At 40.6% G+C, this 21577-nt stretch overlaps 1 protein-coding gene across 3 annotated transcripts in view; it reads right to left on the bottom strand.

The window, feature by feature from the left end:
• Positions 1-4067: 4067 nt before the first annotated feature.
• POU1F1 (POU class 1 homeobox 1) overlaps positions 4068-21577 on the bottom strand; it is a 185453-nt gene continuing 167943 nt past the window's right edge. Inside the window, exons 1-7 of one of the 3 annotated variants that reach the window (XM_010311967.2) lie at positions 16178-16418; positions 13302-13451; positions 12314-12431; positions 10967-11208; positions 8977-9141; positions 7455-7515; positions 4068-4345 (exon numbers count right to left, since the gene is read on the bottom strand). In XM_010311967.2, the coding sequence (XP_010310269.2) occupies positions 4132-4345; positions 7455-7515; positions 8977-9141; positions 10967-11208; positions 12314-12431; positions 13302-13451; positions 16178-16319 (1092 nt within the window). In that variant the 5' untranslated portion in view covers positions 16320-16418 and the 3' untranslated portion in view covers positions 4068-4131. Of the gene's footprint in view, positions 4346-7454; positions 7516-8976; positions 9142-10966; positions 11209-12313; positions 12432-13301; positions 13452-16177; positions 16419-21577 lie in introns of those variants that run through there. The other 2 variants (XM_010311969.2, XM_075769344.1) reach the window with 2 other exon arrangements.

The raw sequence follows: 21577 nt of genomic DNA, 5'->3' as shown, positions 1-21577 counted from the left end.
CCTTTGATCTGAACTATAAAGCAGCATAATATTTGTCATAGTTGCTTATGGGCTTTTGACTTCAACTCAACATTCAGTAAAGATTTGATCAAGTTTATATTCCCCTCTGTCTGTTACTGGTGCTCAAGTACTGCCCTCAGGCACTGAAGGAGAAACCATAATGTGAAATTAGTTAGGTGTAAAATGTTACTGATTGATTGTATTTTGGTTGAACACCAAGGCTTATGTCCTTTCTGAATGAAGTGTGCACTTTATCCTTTTAATGACTGTCAGAATTGGGCATAATTCTATTATGAGTTCTTTCCTCTCTGGGGTTTTTGACGAACAGTACTAAAGGCATTGCTTCTTGGTGTCATTAAGACTGCTGACATAGAACTACTGCCAATATCTATCTGGTGTTTCTGTTAGCAGTTACCTTTTAAGTCCTGCAGCTCTAATCTGTATAAAAATCTTTCAGTAGAAGAGTGACAAGTGGTGTAGGTTTGCAGGCTTGCTTATATTTATTTCAATTACAGTTATTATGTTGTAGCTTTCTATAACCAAATTGCATCCACTACTCAAATTCCTTTTAAATCACTCTTAACAGACTAGAAGAAAACCCCCCACTCAATCCTTAAACTCCTTTATCCTTGATGACACCTTAATAGCAACTGACTCTGAAAGTCCTCCATCCAAGAAGAACAAAGCAATTGTGCACACACCTAAGAATGCCTCTGCTGGGGCAGACCGAGGTCTGTTCTCACGCACAATCCTAGTGCACAAGTGCCCATAAGCAAAGCCCAGGAAAATAGGAGAACAAGGTAAACGTAGATGACACTTCCTCCCCCTAATAGTCTTCCAACCTCTACCTCTTTCCAGTTCAGAGCACTTCCAGAGCCCTGTCTAAGTTCCTCTGTATACAACAGCTTTGAGCAACTTTCTCATCTGTGAACTTGTCCATATATATATATAAAACTTCTAGCACCAACATCTCTTAGTAGAGAAGTTCCACAGATTTTTTTTTTTTTCCCCACCACTTTTGGTTTTTTCTTAAGCCTCTTTCCAGCTTCACATGTTTACTCCTAGTTCTTTCTTACATTAGGCAAGATGGTGAGCAGCCTGCCTCCATCCAGCCTTTCAATACAGCTCATAATGCAGTAGACCTGTAGAGCATTGCATGCACACAAATGAAATCTGTGAGAGAAACAGTAGCTTTGTCTTACCTTTGATCATCAGCCTTGCCTGTATAGGGGCCTTTTCTAGGTCTGTTGTGTCCTTCAGATGAGGGGGACAATGCTACACAGTACTTCAGAGACAGGTGAACCACAGGTTATAAAGTTATAATGTCTTTTTTTGTCCTCTATTCTAGTTTTAATACCCTGCCTAAAGTTACCCATGAGAAAAGAAAGAGCAAGAAAAAAAACCCCACAAACATCTCAAAAATAGCGCAGCTCACGTTAGTCAAAATGTCAACCAAACTCTTACTTACAGGTTTATAAAGCCACCCCCAGAAGTATTATCTAGGGGATTGTCCCCAATCAAGAGTGATTGATGGCAATTACCCAGTAAGTTATTCCTACAGGGAAAAAAAAAAAAAAGAAAAAGAATTGCCACTTTCTTTAAGTCTAAGAGCTGCAGCACATTAAATTGATTTAATCCAGCTTTTTTTTCTTTAAACAATTCTACTCTAATTTGTTTGTATTTCTGTGGTGACAGCTAGATGTGTTTAAATGGTGGCTGCTTCCTCCACTTAGCCTTCTGTCATTCTTTTGCAAGACAATGGCATTATGTGTCACCTTTTCTTTTATTTTGTTGTGCTTCTGCAATTAGTCTTCACTTGTAAGACTTCTTTCAAGACTAGAAATCACAATGTTACGGTAAGTCTGCTCTTGAATTAACTATTACAGCATGCTAAAATGAATAAGCACATCAACATGATACATGACTAAGAATTAAAGTATTACCAAAACAGAACTACAAACCATTACCTGAAATACCAACTGTATAAGAATGCTTTATTGGGAGGGAGGAAGTCCAGGCTTATAGCATTTCTAGGAAGCCTTTTAAGAAAATAACTTAGAATATAAGTAAAATTTATATACATATCAGATAGTTTCAACATACATAACATTAGTGCATCAAAGGTACACAAATGCATGCCACCACCTTTACTGAGTGCTAATCTTCTCAACTGTATGTATCTTTCATCCTTTTGGAAAGTTCATGATCTGTCGATACATGTGGGGGTTAAAGGCTAAGGCTTGGTCTTTCTCTGCTATATGCTAGTGGTGGTAACAACCTGAAGAGAGTATATAGCACAATTTCTCCCCTTTGAGTTATTAAATTGAAGTTTTCTTCTAAATTAAGGGGTTATAGCAATGCATTCATCCATAAAAATGTATTTTTTTTTTAATCCAGGAGCCTAATTCCATAGCTGAATGTGCCTATGGTCACTGTAATAGGTATTAGACATAATTTAATGTACACGAGAGAGAGAACACTTAACTTGTACACACTGCTTCTAAGTGGTCTTGAACATTAAACTCCTCTTGCTTTCTGTGGGCCTATTATCTAGACATTTTCTAAATCATCAGGTCTGGTTTATGGAAAAATAAAATGTATCTGGCCATTACTACTTGCAGGTACTCGATTTCAGTCCTGGGAAAACAGTGAAAAAAACACGTATATGGTAATGGGCTTTTCTAATAACAATGAGCAGGGCTGATGAGATAGCTGGATAATCTATCCCTGGTGGGTGCTACAGTCATTAATTCAGTTTCTCAGTGCCTGGCTTTCTGATAGGTAGAGCTCTGGCACTGGGATTTTTTTCCCCCCACGATTATCTCTCTCATCTAGAGAATGACAAGAGATTATTTTCAATTAGTGGGGTGTAAGAGAGTGGGAATGTACAGTGCAATAAATGCTTTGTGTGGATACTTATTTCAGAGTGCAAGGGCCTTCTCTTTTTAGTTTAACACACTATCTCTGGTGTAAGTATGTCCACACATGGATTTAATCAGAAAGAAAAATACAATGCAGAGAAACCCCAAATGAATAAAACCAGTGATAATTCTCTAATTTTTTCCCCTCAGGTCACAAAGTCTTAAGGTAAGGTAAATTGTATCCAAATTTTTATAGGTAAGCCTATCCAAATCAAACTTTAAGGCCTATTAGCAAGAATTACCTTTGATAACAAGCATAAAAAAAAAGTCACTTCTACTTGGCACTAATTTAAGGCAGTCAAATGGTATGCTGAGGCAGAGCACACAGTAGGAACAGTGTTGTCACCTCTGTACTGGGAAGCTTACTCTACTGTAAATAATGACAGCAATTATGGCACATTTCTAATGGCTTTGTCCTGAACTTACACAATTTACTTGAAATGATTCACTCAGATGTGTACAGCTGGTGAGTGGGGAGCTGAGTTTGAGCTGTTCTTTGGAAAGGCAGGTACTCAGCTAGTGTTCCTGTACCTGGCGCTCAGGTCTAGTGGCAGTCCCACAAGCTCCCATGGGTATATCCCATCCTTGGCCATAACGAGGCATTGAGCAGCATCACTGCTGCTTGTTTAAGGTCACTGATTCACCTTCTCTGACGTTCTCATTTCTCACCGATGCTCAGTGTTCCCCGCTGGAGATGGGACCCTGCCATGTGCCTAAGGGCTGATAATCTCGCAAAGGTTAGCACAGTTAGCTAGTTAATGTGGGGCGGCGGTAAAGCACATGCACGAGCATGCAGAGGCAAAATATTTTCAACATTATAGCTGCTGATATCAAGCTTTGTAACCTTTCTTCACATACAATGCAAAGGTTTTGTTTCCTGATGCTTAGAGTACCTACATGGAGTTCTTCATTAATCATTAAATCTATCGTAGATGCAAGAAAGGCACAGCACAGGGAAACTGCAATTACTTGTGCAACTTGGAAAGCATTTCTACTTGAATAATGCATAATAGGTTCCTTACAGTTAAGCAGAGACCTCCAACTCTTTAAGTATATGCATTAGCATTTAATTTGTTTCCAAACTTTTACATTAAAATCAGGTCTTCCGCAGCACACTACATCTGAAGCTGGCTAGCTTGTAAGAGAAACATAGTATTTACAATATTTACAAAAAGCAAAACAGAAATCCACATCTATACATGGAAAAGCTTTACCGGCATTCGTGATGCTCCTTGATAATGGAACTAAAAGCGTTCTGATGTAAACTTGTCTTCACTCTTTTTTCCCTTTGTCTTCTGTTGCAAAACCAAACTCTCACAACTTCTTTCTCAAGATTGAGCCCCTCAGCCATCCTCATAATCTCCTGAGAAGAAGGCTTACTTTGTTCTCCGAAGTGCCTCTCTAGGGCTTCTTTAGCAGCAATACTGGATAAAGGGATAAAAATGTCACCTTTAAAAACTTTTCTGACATGTTCAGGCTTTCACCACTAGTTCAGAAGAAGGGTCAAGTAAGAGCACTGAAGGTAGTGACTTGGTTTATTTCCTCTTTTTCTACGTAAGGGAAACCCACAGAGCTTAAAGTACACTGTCATTCTTTGCTGACACGGACAGCATCACATCATGCAGAATTTCAGCACAGAGCAATTTAAAGGTAAAACCAGCATCAAGTTTTGTTCACTGTCAGTGGTAATCATGAATTATTAGTGCTTCTTGATGTTCTCTAGGAGATGCAGCTAGTAGCTAGACATGAATGGGATCACAGGAACTGGAACAAGCCTGACCGCCCATTCTGCCCCAGTCACAGCAGCGTCGTAAGGGTTCAGCAAATGCACAGCACTGGGGTTACCTGGTTATATCAAATCATTTGGGTTTACAAAGGGGAAGAGCTCCATCACTTACCTTTTGGGAAATGTTGTATCAAAGTCTGCATCTCATTTTATTATAGAGGGTACCAGAATATTTCCGGAAGTCACAGAGATTATGGCAAGATGTTTTAGCAATCATCATGCTTTCTAAAAGTCTGCCTTAATCTATTCCTCACAGTTGTCAGTGACCAAAGTTGAGTGGTTCAATAAACAGAGTTAAGACTACTATATTTTCTTATTGCCAGATGGAATTTGCTTCCTGTTCATGCTACTTATTCTCAGAAAATGAAGAGTATTTGTGACATGCTTATGTGTCACCAGGACACATCCAAAACTGGCTTCAGCAGTAGCTGTAATTTCTTTGGACACAAGAGGGCAGTTCATGCATTATTCTGGAAATGAGGTGCAGGTATTTCTGTTACAGAAATACACAAAGTATCTGCTGGAGTTCTAGTTATTTCATTACTTCATCTGCAATATGTTGTTGGTCTTTCATTTATAGGTCTATTTTGCAATATTTAGTAACATTACCAAAACTACCTAATCAGTAGCATTGTGTTCCGCATGCACAGAAGTAAAGAAACATCATTGGTTTTGACTAACAGTTTCTTAGGCTTTCTGATCAAAGTAGAAAAGAAAATAGCTTCCACAAATTCAAATCAGTTTTTGCTCAAGGCATGACTAACCTAATTTAGTTAGTGGGACTTTTGTTTTACACCTAGTTTAACTTCAAACATCCATTAAGAATTGCTAAGAGTAAGGCTGCAGTTCAGATAAAGTCCATCTCTCTGATTAGTTTGAGGTCTTCAAACTGAGGTCCTATATCCTTCAGAGGAACAATTAATATTTTCTTATTATATGGGATTTGGTCCTGAACTTTTCCTCAATTATCTGTGCCCTTGTCAACCTGCCATATTTGATATTCCCAGTACAGTAGAGTTAGATGTAAAACAAGCAGGAATAATTAAACTCCGTTTTTTCTTCATTAAAGTGCTTCTTTGGGAACTCTAAAGAATGCAATGACAGAGGCTAGGGATCCAATATTATGTGTAAAAGCTTGTTCTCAAACTTCCTAGACGTCAATTCTCTGGCAAAATAATGCAATTTTTATTTTGGTACAATGTAGAACCTCCCAAAACGAAGACAAGGGTGCTCTGAAACGAAGACAAGGGTGGCCTTCTACAATGGGGTTACAGCATTGGTGGATGAGGGAAGAGCAACTTCTGTGTTGTTGCTTTTCTGCCTGGACTTGTGCAAAGCATTTGACGCTGTCCTGCATGACATCCTTGTCTCTAAATTGGAGAGACGGATTCGATGGACGGACCATTCAGAGGATAAGGAATTGGCTGGATAGTCACACTCAAAGAGTTGCAGTCAACAAATCAACGTCTAAGAGGAGATCAGTGACAAGTGGCCTTCCTCAGGTGTCGGTATTGGGACCGGCACTGTTTAACATCTTTGTCAGCGACATGGACAGTGGGATTGAGCGCAGCCTCAGCAAGTTGCCAACACCAAGCTGTGTGGTGTGTTCGACACGCTGGAGGGAAGGGATGCCATCCAGAGAGACCTTGACAGGCTGGAGAGGTGGACCCGTGCGAACTGCATGAAGTTCAACAAGGCCAAGTGCAAGGTCCTGCATGTGGGTCAGCACAATCCCAAGCATGACTATAGGCTGGGTGGAGAATGGATTGAGAGCAGCCCTGAGGTGAAGGACTTGGGGGTGTTGGTGGATGAGAGAAGCTCAACATGAGCTGGCAGTGTGTGCTTGCAGCCCAGAAAGCCAACCATGTCCTGGGCTGCATCAAAAGAGGTGTGACCAGCAGGTCGAGGGAGGTGATCCTGCCCCTCTACTCTGCTCTTGTGAGACCCCACCTGGAGTATTCTGTTCAGCTCTGGGCCCCTGGACCTGTTGGAGCAAGTCCAGAGGAGGGCCACGAAGCTGATCAGAGGGCTGGAGCACCTCTCCTGTGAGGACAGGCTGAGAGAGTTGGGGTTGTTCAGCCTGGAGAAGAAAAGGCTCCGGGGAGATCTCATTGCGGCCTTCCAGTACCTGAAGGGGCCTACAGGAAAGCTGGGGAGGGACTGTTTATCAGGGAGTGTAGTGACAGGACAAGGGGTAATGGCCTTAAGCTGAAGGAGGGTCCATTTAGATTAGATGTTAGAAAGAAATTCTTTACTGTGAGGGTGGTGAGGCACTGGAACAGGTTGCCCAGAGAGGTTGTGGAGGCCCCATCCCTGGAAGTGTTCAAGGCCAGGTTGGATGGGGCTTTCAGTAACCTGGTCTAGTGGAGGGTGGCCCTGCCCATGGCAGGGAATGATTTTTAAGGTCCTTCCAAACCAAACTATTCTATGATTCCATTATATCCTACTCACTTTATAGATATAATATACTTTGGGTAGAATTGGAATAACGTATTTCTTTCATATTAAAGTATGTTGTCATGTGTTAAAAAAAAAAAAAGTCTTTAACTGGGAAATGTAGAATATTTGGAGCAAATAAGGGGTTTGGAGTGTTATGCTGTTATTTTTCACTGGAATGTTTCAAAACAGTGAAACATTTTGAAACACTAGCCATACTCGTTAACAGAAAATATCACTTCGATTTCAAGCCCTAGAAAAAGCAGCATGGTAGCCAAAGTGTAACATGTAATACCCTAAATATTTATTACCTTATGGTGGTTCTGCGCTTCCTCTTCCGCTCGTTCACTCCAACTTTTTCATTGTATAAAGCTGCATTAAAAACAAAACAAAAACAACCCAGCAGTTACAGGGGATGGAAAGCAAGCACGATTATCTCCAGAAAAAAAAAAGTCCCTTTCTTTGAAGACAGAAGAAAGCAATCAGATGATGCTACTGAATAAGAGCAGCACCACACAGAGGAGCACTTTTTTTCTCTAAGATGGCTGGTCATTGTTTCACCTCCAGCTATAAATGGTTATAAAGCAAAAACAGCGTGCCACTAGTAAAGCTGCAAACAGTGCTGGTTCTGTGCCTACGGACCCACGGAGCCATACATCAGCCCCCTCCTTTTACAGACCTTCTTCCTCCTACCCTGCAGGGTATGGTCTGGGCAGATGGAGTCCATTTCCATACCCCTTGGCTCACTCTCTTTTTTCAGAAATACAGCCTTGGCTCCCAACCCCACTTATTCATCTGCCTCTTCCACCCCACTTTCTGATGGACAGGTGCTCCCTCACTTCTCAGAGGGCACTGCCTGCACAAATGATCTTGCCCTGCAGCTCAAGCCTGTAACACTGCTCGCGCAGTCAGTAGCCGCTACCTGCCCCAAACCCCTTACAAGCGATTCTTGCAACGTGCCAGCCACATTAGGAGAGTCTCTGGTTTCTAATGCAGTTACAGGGGGAAAAAGCTTTCTACATTTGGTTCAAAGGAAACTGAACTGTGTGGCAGAAGCAGCTGTTTAGCAAGGTTTCCTACTATTGAATACAATGGCAAATCCAAAAAGTAGCATTAAGATCATCTTCTCTTTCTTCCCGTGCTAGGTGAGTAGCACAGTGGTAGTTCTGGCTTTCGCTGCCATCTCCAGGCATACTGCTTCCCAACATCACAATTCATCCAGCTGAAGAGGCTGCTCTTTAAAACAACCCTTTTTCCTTTAAATTAACCAACCTGTTCTAAAGTAGGCTTTGCCCAGTGAACCCCATGACTCTTCCTGGAACTGGAAAGTAACTGGGCAAAAGGAAGGGAATCTCCTAGCAGCAAAAAGGTCGCATCAAAAACCTCTATGCCACGCTATTCTTCTTCAGGGTTTAAAGACCACTGCCTCAGCTGAATTCAAATCTTTTCCCCCATGGCCACATCTCACATGCCAGAGGCTGGAAGAGTCCTTTGCTCGTGAAGAATCCCCTTACACTGCTAAACGGGCTGTCCTGCAGATCCTAATAACAGCTCTGACCTGTGCTACAGGAACAGAGCTGAAATGGGACTGAAAGAAATTACTTCCACTAGGCCAAGGGATGTTTCTGCTATTCTGTACCCTCCGAGCACGTCAGTTTGCCCCTCCTTGCTCACTCAAAAACGATAACCAAAATTTAGTATAAGCACACTTTAGTATTTAAAGCTGGTAAAACAAAAACTTTGGGCTATGGAAGACACATACTAGTCCTTCAAATTATATATAGGATTCTGGTTTAAATGAAAATCAGTATTTAGAGGATTTCAATTCTCTACCTCCTACTTGTTCTGCTTCCTCCAGCCATTTGGACAGTATCGATTTCAGTTTGCACGCGTTCTTGAAACTCAGCTGCAAGTTTTCAAACCGGCAAATAGTAGTTTGGCTGAATTCAGAGCCATGCACAGCAGCCAGCGCTTCTCCAACGTTGGTTTGTGTATAACCTGTCAAAAACAAAGAGAAAAGAGTCATTTTGGAGCTTTCTAGAAAGGGGTACTTTCCTTGAGACACTTCAGTGCTGACTCTTATGAACGGCGTGTGCCTGCAGTGTCTTCAGAACGGGCTTTCTGCAGAGGTCTCTGTGGCTGACTCCGAGCTCACCTCAGAGATCACTGTTCAGTCTCCTGTTGGTTTCAGTGGAGTTTTACACTGATTTAGCGGAGTTTTACACTCCGAGATTAGAGAAGGATCCAGACCCCATACCTTTCTTTCTATAGACAGTACAGTGGCAATAAGCTGATCCCCGGTGGCACCTCTGGTCTCCTTTTATTTGTTGTGACAACTGCATTGAAGCGATCACAGCAATGCTGCAGTTTCCGTGCAGACACTGACTTTGTAACAGCAGCTCCTCATTCAGTACTCTGAATGTCTTTCTGCTGCGTTCGGGGCTCTGGCTCACCGTCCTCCCTTTCTGCCTCTGCGCCAGAACGGGCACGATCTCTTTAGATGCTGAATGTCTCACAGGGCAGCTTTCCACCTCCAGTTTGATTGCACTAACTCTGTCTCTCTCAGCCTCGGACCCACAGCCCATATTAACTCTGTCTTGCCTCATAAAGCTCAACCTCAGATTAGTTTTCCTGTGCAAATTGCATTCTTCCCATCAGAGCATTAAGCCCAGTCTTACAGGCTCTGTGCCATTTGTTTGCATCAGAGGAAGTTCTGCTCCCTCACAAATACAGGATGAAGGTGCAGTAATTACAGTGATTAATAGCTTGGAGCCTAGGAAACCTTTCCATTGTGGTGGCGGACATTAAATACATGATTTACAGCAAAACTGACCAAGTTGCAAATACTATTTTAAGCCCTACGTTTTTGTTTCAGTCCTCATTTTTACACTGCAAATGGAACACACTAGCTTTCTAGCTGTTGAAATAATGCATAGATACCTGTAATAACCTTATAATTTTTTATTTTTACATTTATAAAGCTGGATTTTTGTAGGATGCCCCATTTTGTAATGATACAATATAATGTTATAAGCAATAACGTAAAAATTGCAACTCTTCATTCAGAGTACTCAATGTTGATAAATGGGATGAATCTGCAGCATCAGATGTTTTGGGTGGGTTTTTTTAGTACAGTTCAAACAAGAATGAGATGGGCTTTTACTTTGCAATGTACCTCAATCCTTCTGTAGAAAGGAGAAATTCCCTACAGATGAGAAAGACAAGGCTCAGTCCACCTTTGTCCTCAGCTAAGATTGCCCAGTGAAGGCCAAGCAGCTCACCAGAGACCCATCTCATGTCAGTCCCAGTAGTTATCAGACAGCAACAGAGATACCAGTTGCTGCTGTACCAGTGTCTTGGCACAAGAAAATAAAACAGGAAGAGAAGCTTCTCACTGGTGTGAAAGATTTGCCACCCATCTTCTATACTAAACTGACATTGCACCATCTTGTGCAATGGAGCACTTGATGGGGAAGGCAACAGGCATTAGAAACATGTACTGCCCTAAGTTGCAGAAAATTTGGGGCTGTGCAAAATAACGCACCTGCTACTGAACATAATTTAATGAACAGCAATAATTTTCTCTGCACTTAAATCATTTAAGGGCAGGGAAGTTTAAAGTAATTTTCTGCATACTAAGTTGCAAAAAGCTGAAGTTCATTAATTCTGTGCAAGTCTTCTAGGAATGAAGAAAGTTTGGCAGTGCGAGGCAGGATTAGAGTTATGATTAGGCAACTGCAGAGGCTAGACCATAAAACATTCAGAATAATTGGACTTCCATTGGAATTTGTCACCCTTTTGTTTGCTCATAGAAAGCGCATACCCAACTTAATTCTCCGCAGCTTGAATTCATTAGCAAATTTCTCCAGTTCTCTGATTTCAGGGGAGTCCATGTCAACAGGCTCTTCAACAGACTTGCTTTTTCTGCGGAACTCCTGCTTGAAGTCTGCAGCGGCGGGATCGTCTGCAAGGAGGGACTGGTGCATGGGCGTGAAGCCGTGGCCCAGGGCACAGGAGCTGGCACTCAGGGCGTGCTCCGGGAATTTGTAAAGGCAAGGGGTCAGGCTACCTGAGCAACACAAAAAAAAACCCTCAGTAAAGTTCATCTTTACTGCTACACAATAAAAGCATGCCTTCATCATCTCATAATCGATGTCTGTAATGTTTATTATAGAACATATGCAAAAGTATCCAAGAGTGAGGATCTCCTAGGAGACATGCTCTCTCTCTTGTCCTCATGCATGAAAACAGACACTTTTACAAGCCATAGCCATCCCTTTTTCACAGCAAACCGTGATGCACTTAAATAGGACTGTAAATGGTCCAGACTTAAACAAACAACAATCCCGGACCTCAGCTGGAATTAAGTGGCACAATGAGATTGATGCATCTGTGCCATTTTGAGTCACCTAAAATGTGTCAGTCTCTGTTTTAGGGTACAAAGAATATTTCCCTGTAAATACGATTTGACGCCCAGACAAGAAACTACCTTGGTTTAGTTTTGGCATAAAATTTGTTTGAGGAAAGTACACAGGTAAGAGCTCAAATGAAAAAAAAAACAAAAAACACACACACACACAAAAAAAACAAAACAAAAAAAATAAAACCCAAGCAAAAAAAACCCCAAACCCAAACCTAAAACCAACACATTCAGAATAACTATTCTGGCTTAAAAAGAAATTGCTCAAGCCCAAAACAAAACTATCTCATGCTACGTTTTGTTCATAAAGATCAGACTTAACAAGTAGATTCAGTTAAGAGTGAAGGCTGGTTTTTTGCTAGATATTGTACATAGAGCTAAAGAGTCTTTGACCTGAAGGAGAAGAAAAAAAAAAATCATTGGAGAAATATTAACAGTCTTCAGTGTATCTGGTGCAGCCAGAAAATTTCAGGTTCTCAGGACATCCTTCCCAATTTTCTAAACTACACAAAACTTTGTAGCAGAACTCAGAATTTCATTAACCTCCCACCCCTTCCTCCATTTACTTTTCTTGTCTTCACTGCCCTGATTGCTCTCACCAGTGCTGAAGGTTCTCATCCCATAGGAATATTTTATATGTTTCACACAGGATAACCACAACTCCCCCCGCCCCCCCCCAACACAAAAAACAACCAAACCAAACAAAAAAACCCCTCAAAGAATAAAGGAAAGACTAAAAAAGAGAAGAACTTGCTTTGCAAGGTGCTGACACCGTTTACCACATTGGGATGTGGCATGCTGCACGTCTGTAAGATGCGGCTCTGGGAGAGACTTGCTGATAGCATCTCTGGAGTTGCAGGTTTGATGCCTAAAAAAAAGTAAGGGTAAAAAATAAAAGGAGAAAAATGAAGATATTTATTTTGGAATGAAACAGAATGAACTTCTGAGCAATACCTTTTGTTTAACACCTATTAAATTTTCCCAGGGATCTGAACAATGCCAGGAATGTTTGCAATAGACACATAAATGGATAATGGAATAGGAGCATTTGGAATTTTCCACACCATGAAGTCTAGTCTCTTATCCCTAAAAAGTCCCTATGCAAATATTTCATTCATTCTTGAGTGAAATAAAATGCTGAGTTTGATTTGGGATTACTCTAACTCATGATTGTTTCCTGGGAGTTGCATTAATTTGGTTCATGGCAGTATCTCATTGACTGCTACTGGAACTTGCATGGAATAACCATTCCTCTTTCTTACTCAACCTGGGGCATGGAAAACTGAGCAGGATGCTAGCGTACATTCACGAGTGTAAAAATCCATGATAGTTTGTATGATCTGCTTGCTGAATTCAGCTATCCTTCCACTATGCCACCATTTTATTTTATAGCTCCACTCAGGGCTCCATCACCCCAGGTACTGGTAATACACAGGTATATCAGGTACATTACTCCTGGTCCCTCAAAAAGTGATGATTACGAGGGAAAGTGGGCACAGGTGAGCAAAAAGAGCAGCACTGCCCCAATCTTGTAGAGAGAAATCAGGCACAGTTTTCCCGAGAGATGCAGAGGTTTGGGGAAACTCGGCACTGATGCCTAATTTCCTACCCCCCTTGTTTGGTACCTTAACCCCAGTTCTGTCCTCTTTAAGCCACTGCCTTGAATCAGTCCCTGTAAAAGAAAACTGACCAAAATCACCATGCTAGTAGCTCACCCGGTGGAGGGTATGTCTCTTACCTGCCATCACCCCGTAGGTGGACGGTTGGTTTCCATAATGACAAGAAGGCACAGAGTAATGAAGGCCTGCCAAAGTGTTTCCCAAAGTCGTCATGGCAAAGCAGATACGGGAGCATATAGGAGTTTGGATCAAAGACAAAACAGATGGGACTGGTAAGAAAATGTGAGGATTCAAGAGACAGCCTTTAAGTTCAGAGGCAGACGGTACCCATGGACGCAGTTTTTGTGTGCATTCAGTAAGCGTTTAACTCTGGGCCATAACCATCAGGATAACGCTGCTGGAAGTCCAGACGCTTGGCCAGGTCGTACCGGACGAGACTGCCAGTATAAATAGTGAGATATCCTCCGAGCCAAGACCAGAAATTGTCATGCTGTGGCCTCAATGCATTACTTTTAGTATAATCTATGGGCGTAACACAGTTTGCACATACTGCTGAGCAAGGGAAGCATCGAACTCTCCAGGAGGAGACCGGTTCCTCTCCCCACCCTACTTCCACACACCATTTAATTTAGTCTTATAAAAAAGAATTGCTCTGTTGTCCTCGCTGTTGTGCAAACCCCACAATGAACACAGACATCAAGGAAGACAATATTTTATGCATACCTACGACCTGGGTTTCCAAAAGCAGCCGTTTGGGCCATTTGCTTTGAGGCATCCAGAAATCACATTTTCTTAAGTGCCAAGCCACCAAAACACATTTCAGAGTGCTGTGGCGGAGTAGTAGGGAAACAGGATGACAGACTCTGGGCTCTTTTAAAAAGTTAGGCCTAAATCAACATTTTCCATCATCAGCACCAACGCACCCACAATTAATTTATCTCTGGTGTTTTTACAGGGATGTTTCAGATCTGTGCTCAGTGCCTGAAGAACCAGACAATTATTTTACTGAATAGAAAATGAGAGATATGGCTGTTTTTCATGCATAAGTAGGCACAGAAATGCATATACTGTCCCCTCTAACAACTACTATAAAATATAATATTAAAAATTCATGTTCGTGAACATTCAGACATGTAAAATTGCACTTTAGAGCACACATTCCAGTTTTTCTAGACAATATAATTAATTAGGGATTAGAATCTCTTTTTTCTGTTGTTTAAAGAAACCAGCAATCGTAACAGTAAAATGTCCTGTTTAGACAGACTTACACAGATTTAAAATCCACTAAACCAGGTATGCTTATACTACAATAAATGCATGCAAAATAAAGGTTGCATTAATAACAATAATGCATTTAGAGAAATGCAACATTTCTATTGAGATAAGATCTGAGTGTTTACTGGGTTTTTTCCCCCTATTATTTCATAATACATAGACTATAATATTTATGCATAAAAATAGCATTTTCAACTTACTAATAAGGATTTAAAATTAAATAGAGAGGATGATACTATTTAAATTAAATAATAACAATTAAAGTGTTGAGGATACTGCAGAATATCAGCTGTATGACACGGTATTTGAACAGAAGTATATTCACCTCTATTTTGTAATACAGAATTGTTACATGCATTTTTTAAAAAAATGACATTTACAATAAGTTGTTTTTCAAAATTCTTTCACATCTACTTTGTGCACAAATTCTCTTTAGATGCTTTCACCAGAATGCCGTTATTACAATTTCTGAATCTATGTATGAAATTTGTAAACCTTTACTCATTATAGTTAGCACCCTCTGTCACTGCTGCTGTTCTCACAGGGTCATCTGCTAGAGGTGATCCTGCAAACAAAAATTCCCACTGACTACAGTGGTATTTGTCCTTGGGTGGTAACTACAAAATATCAAAACGCAAATCTGAAGGAGACCAGCAAATGCTTTTGGCTGGCTGTCACCGTGTACTTTTTATTATGAATCAGATGAATCTAGAAAATACTACTATGATACAGATACATAAATTTGGCCTCATACAAAATTTAAATTCTCCTATTCCCTACTACCACTGCTAACCAACAGCCATATTAGGATATTGTGAGCCTCCTGCTTAATGTGTAAGATCCGGGTATCTATCACCAATGCTCAGTTTTCATTACTTACACGCTCTTTCTTATTAAAATGTTTTATTACCAATGCATTTCAGGAGAGGCTAGTTTCTTGTCAAGACTCCAAATAAAATTCTTACCATAATGTAATTTCAAATCAATCAAAACTATTTCTTTTTCTGTTCCTGAAAGCTTTCCATCAACAATTCCTGTATTCCAGAATCCCACTTCTGCAGGCTTAAGGCTGCAAGAAAACTCTCTCTTTCTCTGTTTCTCTCTCAGATAGTTCAATGATTACATAGTCCTAGTATTTAAATGCAATTAATTGGATTATATACACAAACACACAAAATTTACAAATATTTATGAGACTTCTGCCACCAATTTTGAACATCACAAATCTTAGTCTTGATTCAGTATGCAATAGGCTTTATAAAGCAACGTTTTCCCTTCTTGAAAACTTCCCCAAATTATATTTAGACTTGACCTGTTTTAAATACATTTCCTATTTAAAGTAACGTTATTTTAAATTGTGGTTACATAATAAACAAACTTCCAATTAATTTACATGACACTTGTCATTGAAGACTATATAGTCGTAACAACAGGGACAGTGTTTGAACCTGTTCCAAGTTAATGCATTGGTAGCATGCTTAAGCCTCATCTCGTGACAAACTCACATAAAGCTACAGATTTAGCTTGAACACGAATATTTGGAGTGTTCCTGATTCACTTATCACGCAGTTTTGTGAAAATGCTTCTACTTTAACGTAGTCCCAATCACACATACTATTGATACCAAACACTGTACATATTGCAGAACTCAATGAACACGTATCATCCAAAAGCATTTCAAATGAGGGTTACTGAGAGCAAGATTATTTTTAAAAAGTACCTGTAGACACAACATTGGTGGCATGGTTAGAAACCGGCAGGCACTCTGCGGCGCTGTGATGCATTATCAGAGGCAGAGAGGGAGAAGAGTCAGAATTCAAGGGTACAAAAGCATCAGATGAAGCAAACGCTTGGCAAGTCATAACCTCCAACAGGCAAGAGAACCACTTGCCCCTGTTTTCTAACAGAGCAGATCCTGTGCGATTAATGGCAGCTCAAGCTCTATTCCAAGCTTTTTACCTGCATATACATATACAGGAGGGCTCCAGAGCACAGAGAGGTCGTGTGCAGGTATTTATACCACTAGGAAATCCCTTTATCCATTTTAATGGTTTTTGGTTGGGTTGGTTTTTTTTTTCCAGCAATATTGCTATACTGCTATAGAGCCTCCTTCCTTCCCACACAAACACGATACGTGTCCAATTAAGGGGGGGAGGGGGAGAGGGGGGAGAGAAAAAGGAAACCAGAGACATGATTTGACAGATATTTTCAATTAGGCCTTTTGTGAAGAACAATGACCAGGAGAAAAAAAAATATAAAAGTATCGTCTCCAAAGTCAGTAGCAATGAGATAGGTACGTTTAATACTAAATAGGTTTCTACAGTTAGCACCTGTCCCAAAATCTCATCCGGGCAATTGTCTGGAAGACAACCTGGCTGAGAGCTCAATCAAAAGTCTGCAAAAGTCTTATAGCAGAATTTCTAGCAAAATAATCTAAATTAACCTAATTCCCAGCAGTTGCACAGTGATCATTTGTCTTAACATATACTAGTATAAATCAGAGATGCGTAAGATCAAGCAGCTCTATCCAGGAGAAAGATTGTGAACAGATAGCTTTACATAAGCATGATGTGCTAAATGTTTATCTAAGAAAAACTCTTAAAAGAGCCCATAGTGCCACATAAAACTCAGTCATAGTTCCTGTTATTAACTTATACTACTGCACCGTCTACAGTCTCATCCAGAAGGTCTTGGTCTTTATTGTGTTACACACTAAGTAAAAGCAGGATCTTTTCTCAAAGAAATTACTAAGTGATTTGCTGGCATGAGATTGGAATTACTTTGGAGCAGTCAAGAACATACAGGTTACCCTAAAAATTATTGAAATTACTGTGGTACTACAGTCACATATTATATGTATGCCATAAGTTTTAAAGGAAAAATGACACAGATTGTCTATTTAATTTATTTTTACTTTTTAGGAGGTAAAATGTGTTGATGTTGTCTTATTTTGGGGTTTTGGGGGGTTTTTGGTGTGGTGTTTCAGTTTTTTGCTGTTTTGTGATCAAAGATGGTTGGGTCAGATAGTTTACTTATTTTATGTAAAAATGACAATAATTTCCCTGTTTGGTATTCCGACCTGGTTCAAATTAGTGATATGGGACCAATCATACATGTTATCGTGACATTTTTCATGGATTATTGCAGAAATGGTATTGCATTGAGCCACTCTGCAGAACTCTTGATGTTATCTTTAAATGTGTTTTGAGGATGGCTGTTTCTGAGGTTGTTGAGAAATTTCAGAAGTACTGCATATAGCAAATTGTACGTGTGCTCTAACAGCGGTGAGGCTCTATGCTCATAACTGCTATCCATATATGCACTTTCATATTGCAAAATACACAAAAACTTTAAAATAATCCTTGAAATATTACAGAAGATTCTGTCATGAAATGAACTGCCACCTATATTACTTTAGGCTTGGTCCAATACAAATTAAAGTCTGCGGACTCATAAGTACACTGACTAACAAATGAGAACTGAGTCTTAAACTCTAGTATTTAATTCAGCTGAGGGTATATTTTGAACCCATATAATTGTCAAATTAGAGCATGGCACTGAAGGAGACTCAGACAGCATAACAACGATGACAGTACCTTATAACACCTTACAGACTATCAGCAGTTCTCAAATGGTATATCCTTCTTATGACACAAAAAATTTTGTTAGCTCTAATGGCAGATGTGTAGCACACTTGGCCAGAGTGCTATGCCTAATAGAAAGTGCATAAACTGTTACTCAGTTAATTCAACAACTATTTTAAGCTTTTTCATTCTGGTCACCTTTTCTCCCTCAGCAAAGATCGTGATGCATCCATGAAGGGCTTCAGTCCACCTACCTACTGGGGCCTTGAAGCCATGGGAGAAAAAGGAACACCAAGAATAACTTGTCCTTGACAACTCTTTCTTCTCAAATCCCAACAGGTAATATTTCTAATGCAAACTCATAGCTAAATGCAAAGGGATTGTAGCCCATACCCAAGTGCAAGATGGAGCTCACTTCCAGATTTCCATTTCTTCCTGAGGTCTGGAGACTTACCTATCTTTGCCCAGGTGCTCAAGCTTTCCAGACCTATACAGTTCATTAGAGGAGGTTGTGGTAAGTTCATGAAGAGTGCTCACCTGCAGAAGCTGGGGCCAAGAGAGACTGGGAAAGCCCATGCAGCCAGCAATCATGAGGCATTGAACTTTTCCTCAGAGTACAGTAAAAAGCTGTTCTGCGACACCATCCCAGACACCACCTCAAATTATTTTTTCACACCACTGCTATTGAGCGTTTTGTTTCATACTGCTGAATGACTTGTATTTTTATGTTTGTGCCACATTGCCTACTTCTCACTATAGGTAACCACTTCATTATATTTTTTTGTTTTGATTATGACTGGGTTTAGCTGCATTCAGTTTAAAATAAAGTTATTTGGCTGTGATTTTGAGGATCCTGAATAGCTAGACTCTGTAACCAATACTAGGTATTTGACAAATTTCACATTCATCACAATAACGGAGCTTATTTCTAAAGAGAATAGCACCTCTCCTACAGCTTTGTTACAACCCTCTGTGGATACTGTGCTAAACTGTTACTACTTCTGTTCTGCCAAGAATCCCTTGGTGGTGAAGCCCTGACATGCCAGCCACACTCAGCTATTTGGCTGGGCTTCAGACTGTGTCTTATCCAGAGTTACCCTATGACTCTGTAGATAATAATTTCATGGTCAGTTTTAAACTCTGCCCCACAAGGCTTTTGCCAACATTTGCTCTTCTTATCGCAGCTCCTATCTAGATCTGCAGTATTATTCTTCTGCTTGTTTAGGGAGGTCCTGGGGCCACGTGGTCCTGAGAAGCACCTCCTTACTGCCATGCTGACATCTCAGGAACCTGTGCCAGGTCTTTGTCCAAGGAGACTCCATTCTGGCCATGAGAACATGCTAATGATAAGCAAAAAGGAGGATACAGTGCTCTTCTCCTGTGTCAAAAAGCAAACAGACTTTGGGACTGGAGAAGTCAGGTTGAACTAGCAGCAGTTTCTCACTCACAGAAGACCCAAGTTGTTCCAGGCTGGTAGACCACAAATGGGAGACCTGGAGTGATGGGGAGGTTTTTGAGTGGGTTGGTTGGTTGATTGGGTTTTTTTTAGAAAAAAATATTTTAATCTTACAGAACTGTAAAGGCTACCCAAGGTCCTTTTTTCCTCCTCAGAAATTAGATGTGCCAGCTTATCTACAGCCTCAGAGCAGAAATACACTCCCTTACTTCGTTATATTACCTATATCTGTCCTCACTCCAAATTGCAGTCTTTGGCCAGACCTTAAAAAGTAAGCCAGAACTGTACTAATAAATCCCACTCATCTGCATCTCAACACTTAGCATCCCAAGTTTGGACGGCTTATGGACACCAAATGGATGTGTCCTTTTCTGGTGAGAGAGTGCCTTATGAATCAGAAAGGCTTCACTGGTCGTAGTCAAGCAGACCAAGAAATATACATGGACATTGCTATCACCCAGAGACCGCCCTCTTCCTTTATTTCTGCGTTGTCTTCTAATAGTTAAAAATGAGATGGTAACAGTACAGCTGAGGGTTTCTGCCAGCAATTTCAGACCTGCTGCCACCAACTGAAAGAGATCGTCCCTTCCCTATGCTTACATGTGCTCTCAAAAATTCAGTGCCCTGTATTTCTGCCCTGAAACACTTGAACAGTGATGTGACGTTGGTACATGTCACAGTAAAGCCCATCTACCCCCTCCTGAATCCTCAGCTGAAACTGGCCTTTCAAGTGGCTATTACTTCTATAAGGATGACTAGGGATAATTAAGATTTTTAATGACAGAGCCCTTTTTTACACTGTCCCCTATGGGATAATGCTGAGCTCACTTTAATTTCTTCCCTTAAGTTATCTCCAATTTTTACTTCATATCAGGACACTGATTCTTTTCCCCCTAGAACTGTTCTCATTGAATCCCAAAATACTGAAGAGAGCCTTCAAAAACCCTTTGTGTTTTTCTCTAGACAGAATTAAGCTATTTGTTTTCGTGGCAGAAAGATCCCTTCACATGTTTTTCTCAGCTCAGAGATAGCCTTTTATTGTAGTCTCTCAGGACTGGCTGTGAGACAGCCAGGGAAAGTACCATTATTTTGGTCACAGAAGCACAGCATCTCTGTTCCCATGCTGATGGACAACATGGATTTTCATCCTTGCCTTTGCCAAGCACTAAATAATTGCAAAGGAAACCAGACATAATGCAGGTCTTGGCAGCATCATTCATTCACTCCTTTTCCTGAGTCTCCAAGACCTTCTTCTAGACAAGTTGCAAATATAAGGCTTGTCCAAATAAAAAGCAAGCATAATCACAAGGAAACTCCTAAGGCTGGCTGAAACATACCTCTCTCTAATAATTTCCCACATGTACACTTGCACTCTGGAGAGCGTGTATATATACACCCACACCCATGTATCCCTCTCTCCCTGTAATGCATCTTAGAGAACCTCTGGTTCCTTCGGGAGTAAGCTTCACACAATTTGCATCCTGTCATCCCTGTATGTTTTTGCACAATGTGTTTTTATGTAAAAATTTCTCTGTCACATGTTTCCTTTTTATGCAGAATACCTAACTTCCCAGGATTAAATCCATAATTTCATGGTTAGTTTTTACTAAATTGGGTAAAAACTATAAAATAAATAGAAAGGAAGCAGAAAAATATCTTCTGACTTGTTTCTATTTTGCCAGCAACAGTCTTTTGTAGATATACCATAAAACAATGGGTTGTGAATGTTCCAACTGTATTCCAGATTTCCAAAGAGTCCCAGCTCTACTGGGGCTTTCAGTTGTACCACTCCTCCATGCAGAGTAGTTTCTTAATTCATTGTACTCCTGGCACACTCTGCACGGCTCAGCAACCATGCAAAGCTGAGGAGTCTGTTGTAACTGTTACACATGAAGCATCCAAACTCTGCCTGCTCGATGCTGTGTAACAAGAGCATCTGCAAAACATAGCGGAGGCCATTACCCGTGCACACAGCCTCTAAAAGATCCTTATTGGAACAGCAAGCGCACAGTTCCTCCTCTCAACATGTCAACGCGGTAGCACGCTTGGGCCTCAGCTCTCAGGCAGAAATCCTCTGTCA

The sequence above is a fragment of the Balearica regulorum genome, chromosome 1 (genome assembly GCF_011004875.1).
Source record: "Balearica regulorum gibbericeps isolate bBalReg1 chromosome 1, bBalReg1.pri, whole genome shotgun sequence".
Classification (NCBI taxonomy): Eukaryota; Metazoa; Chordata; class Aves; order Gruiformes; family Gruidae; genus Balearica; species Balearica regulorum.
This window is presented reverse-complemented; position numbering and strand designations above follow the sequence as displayed.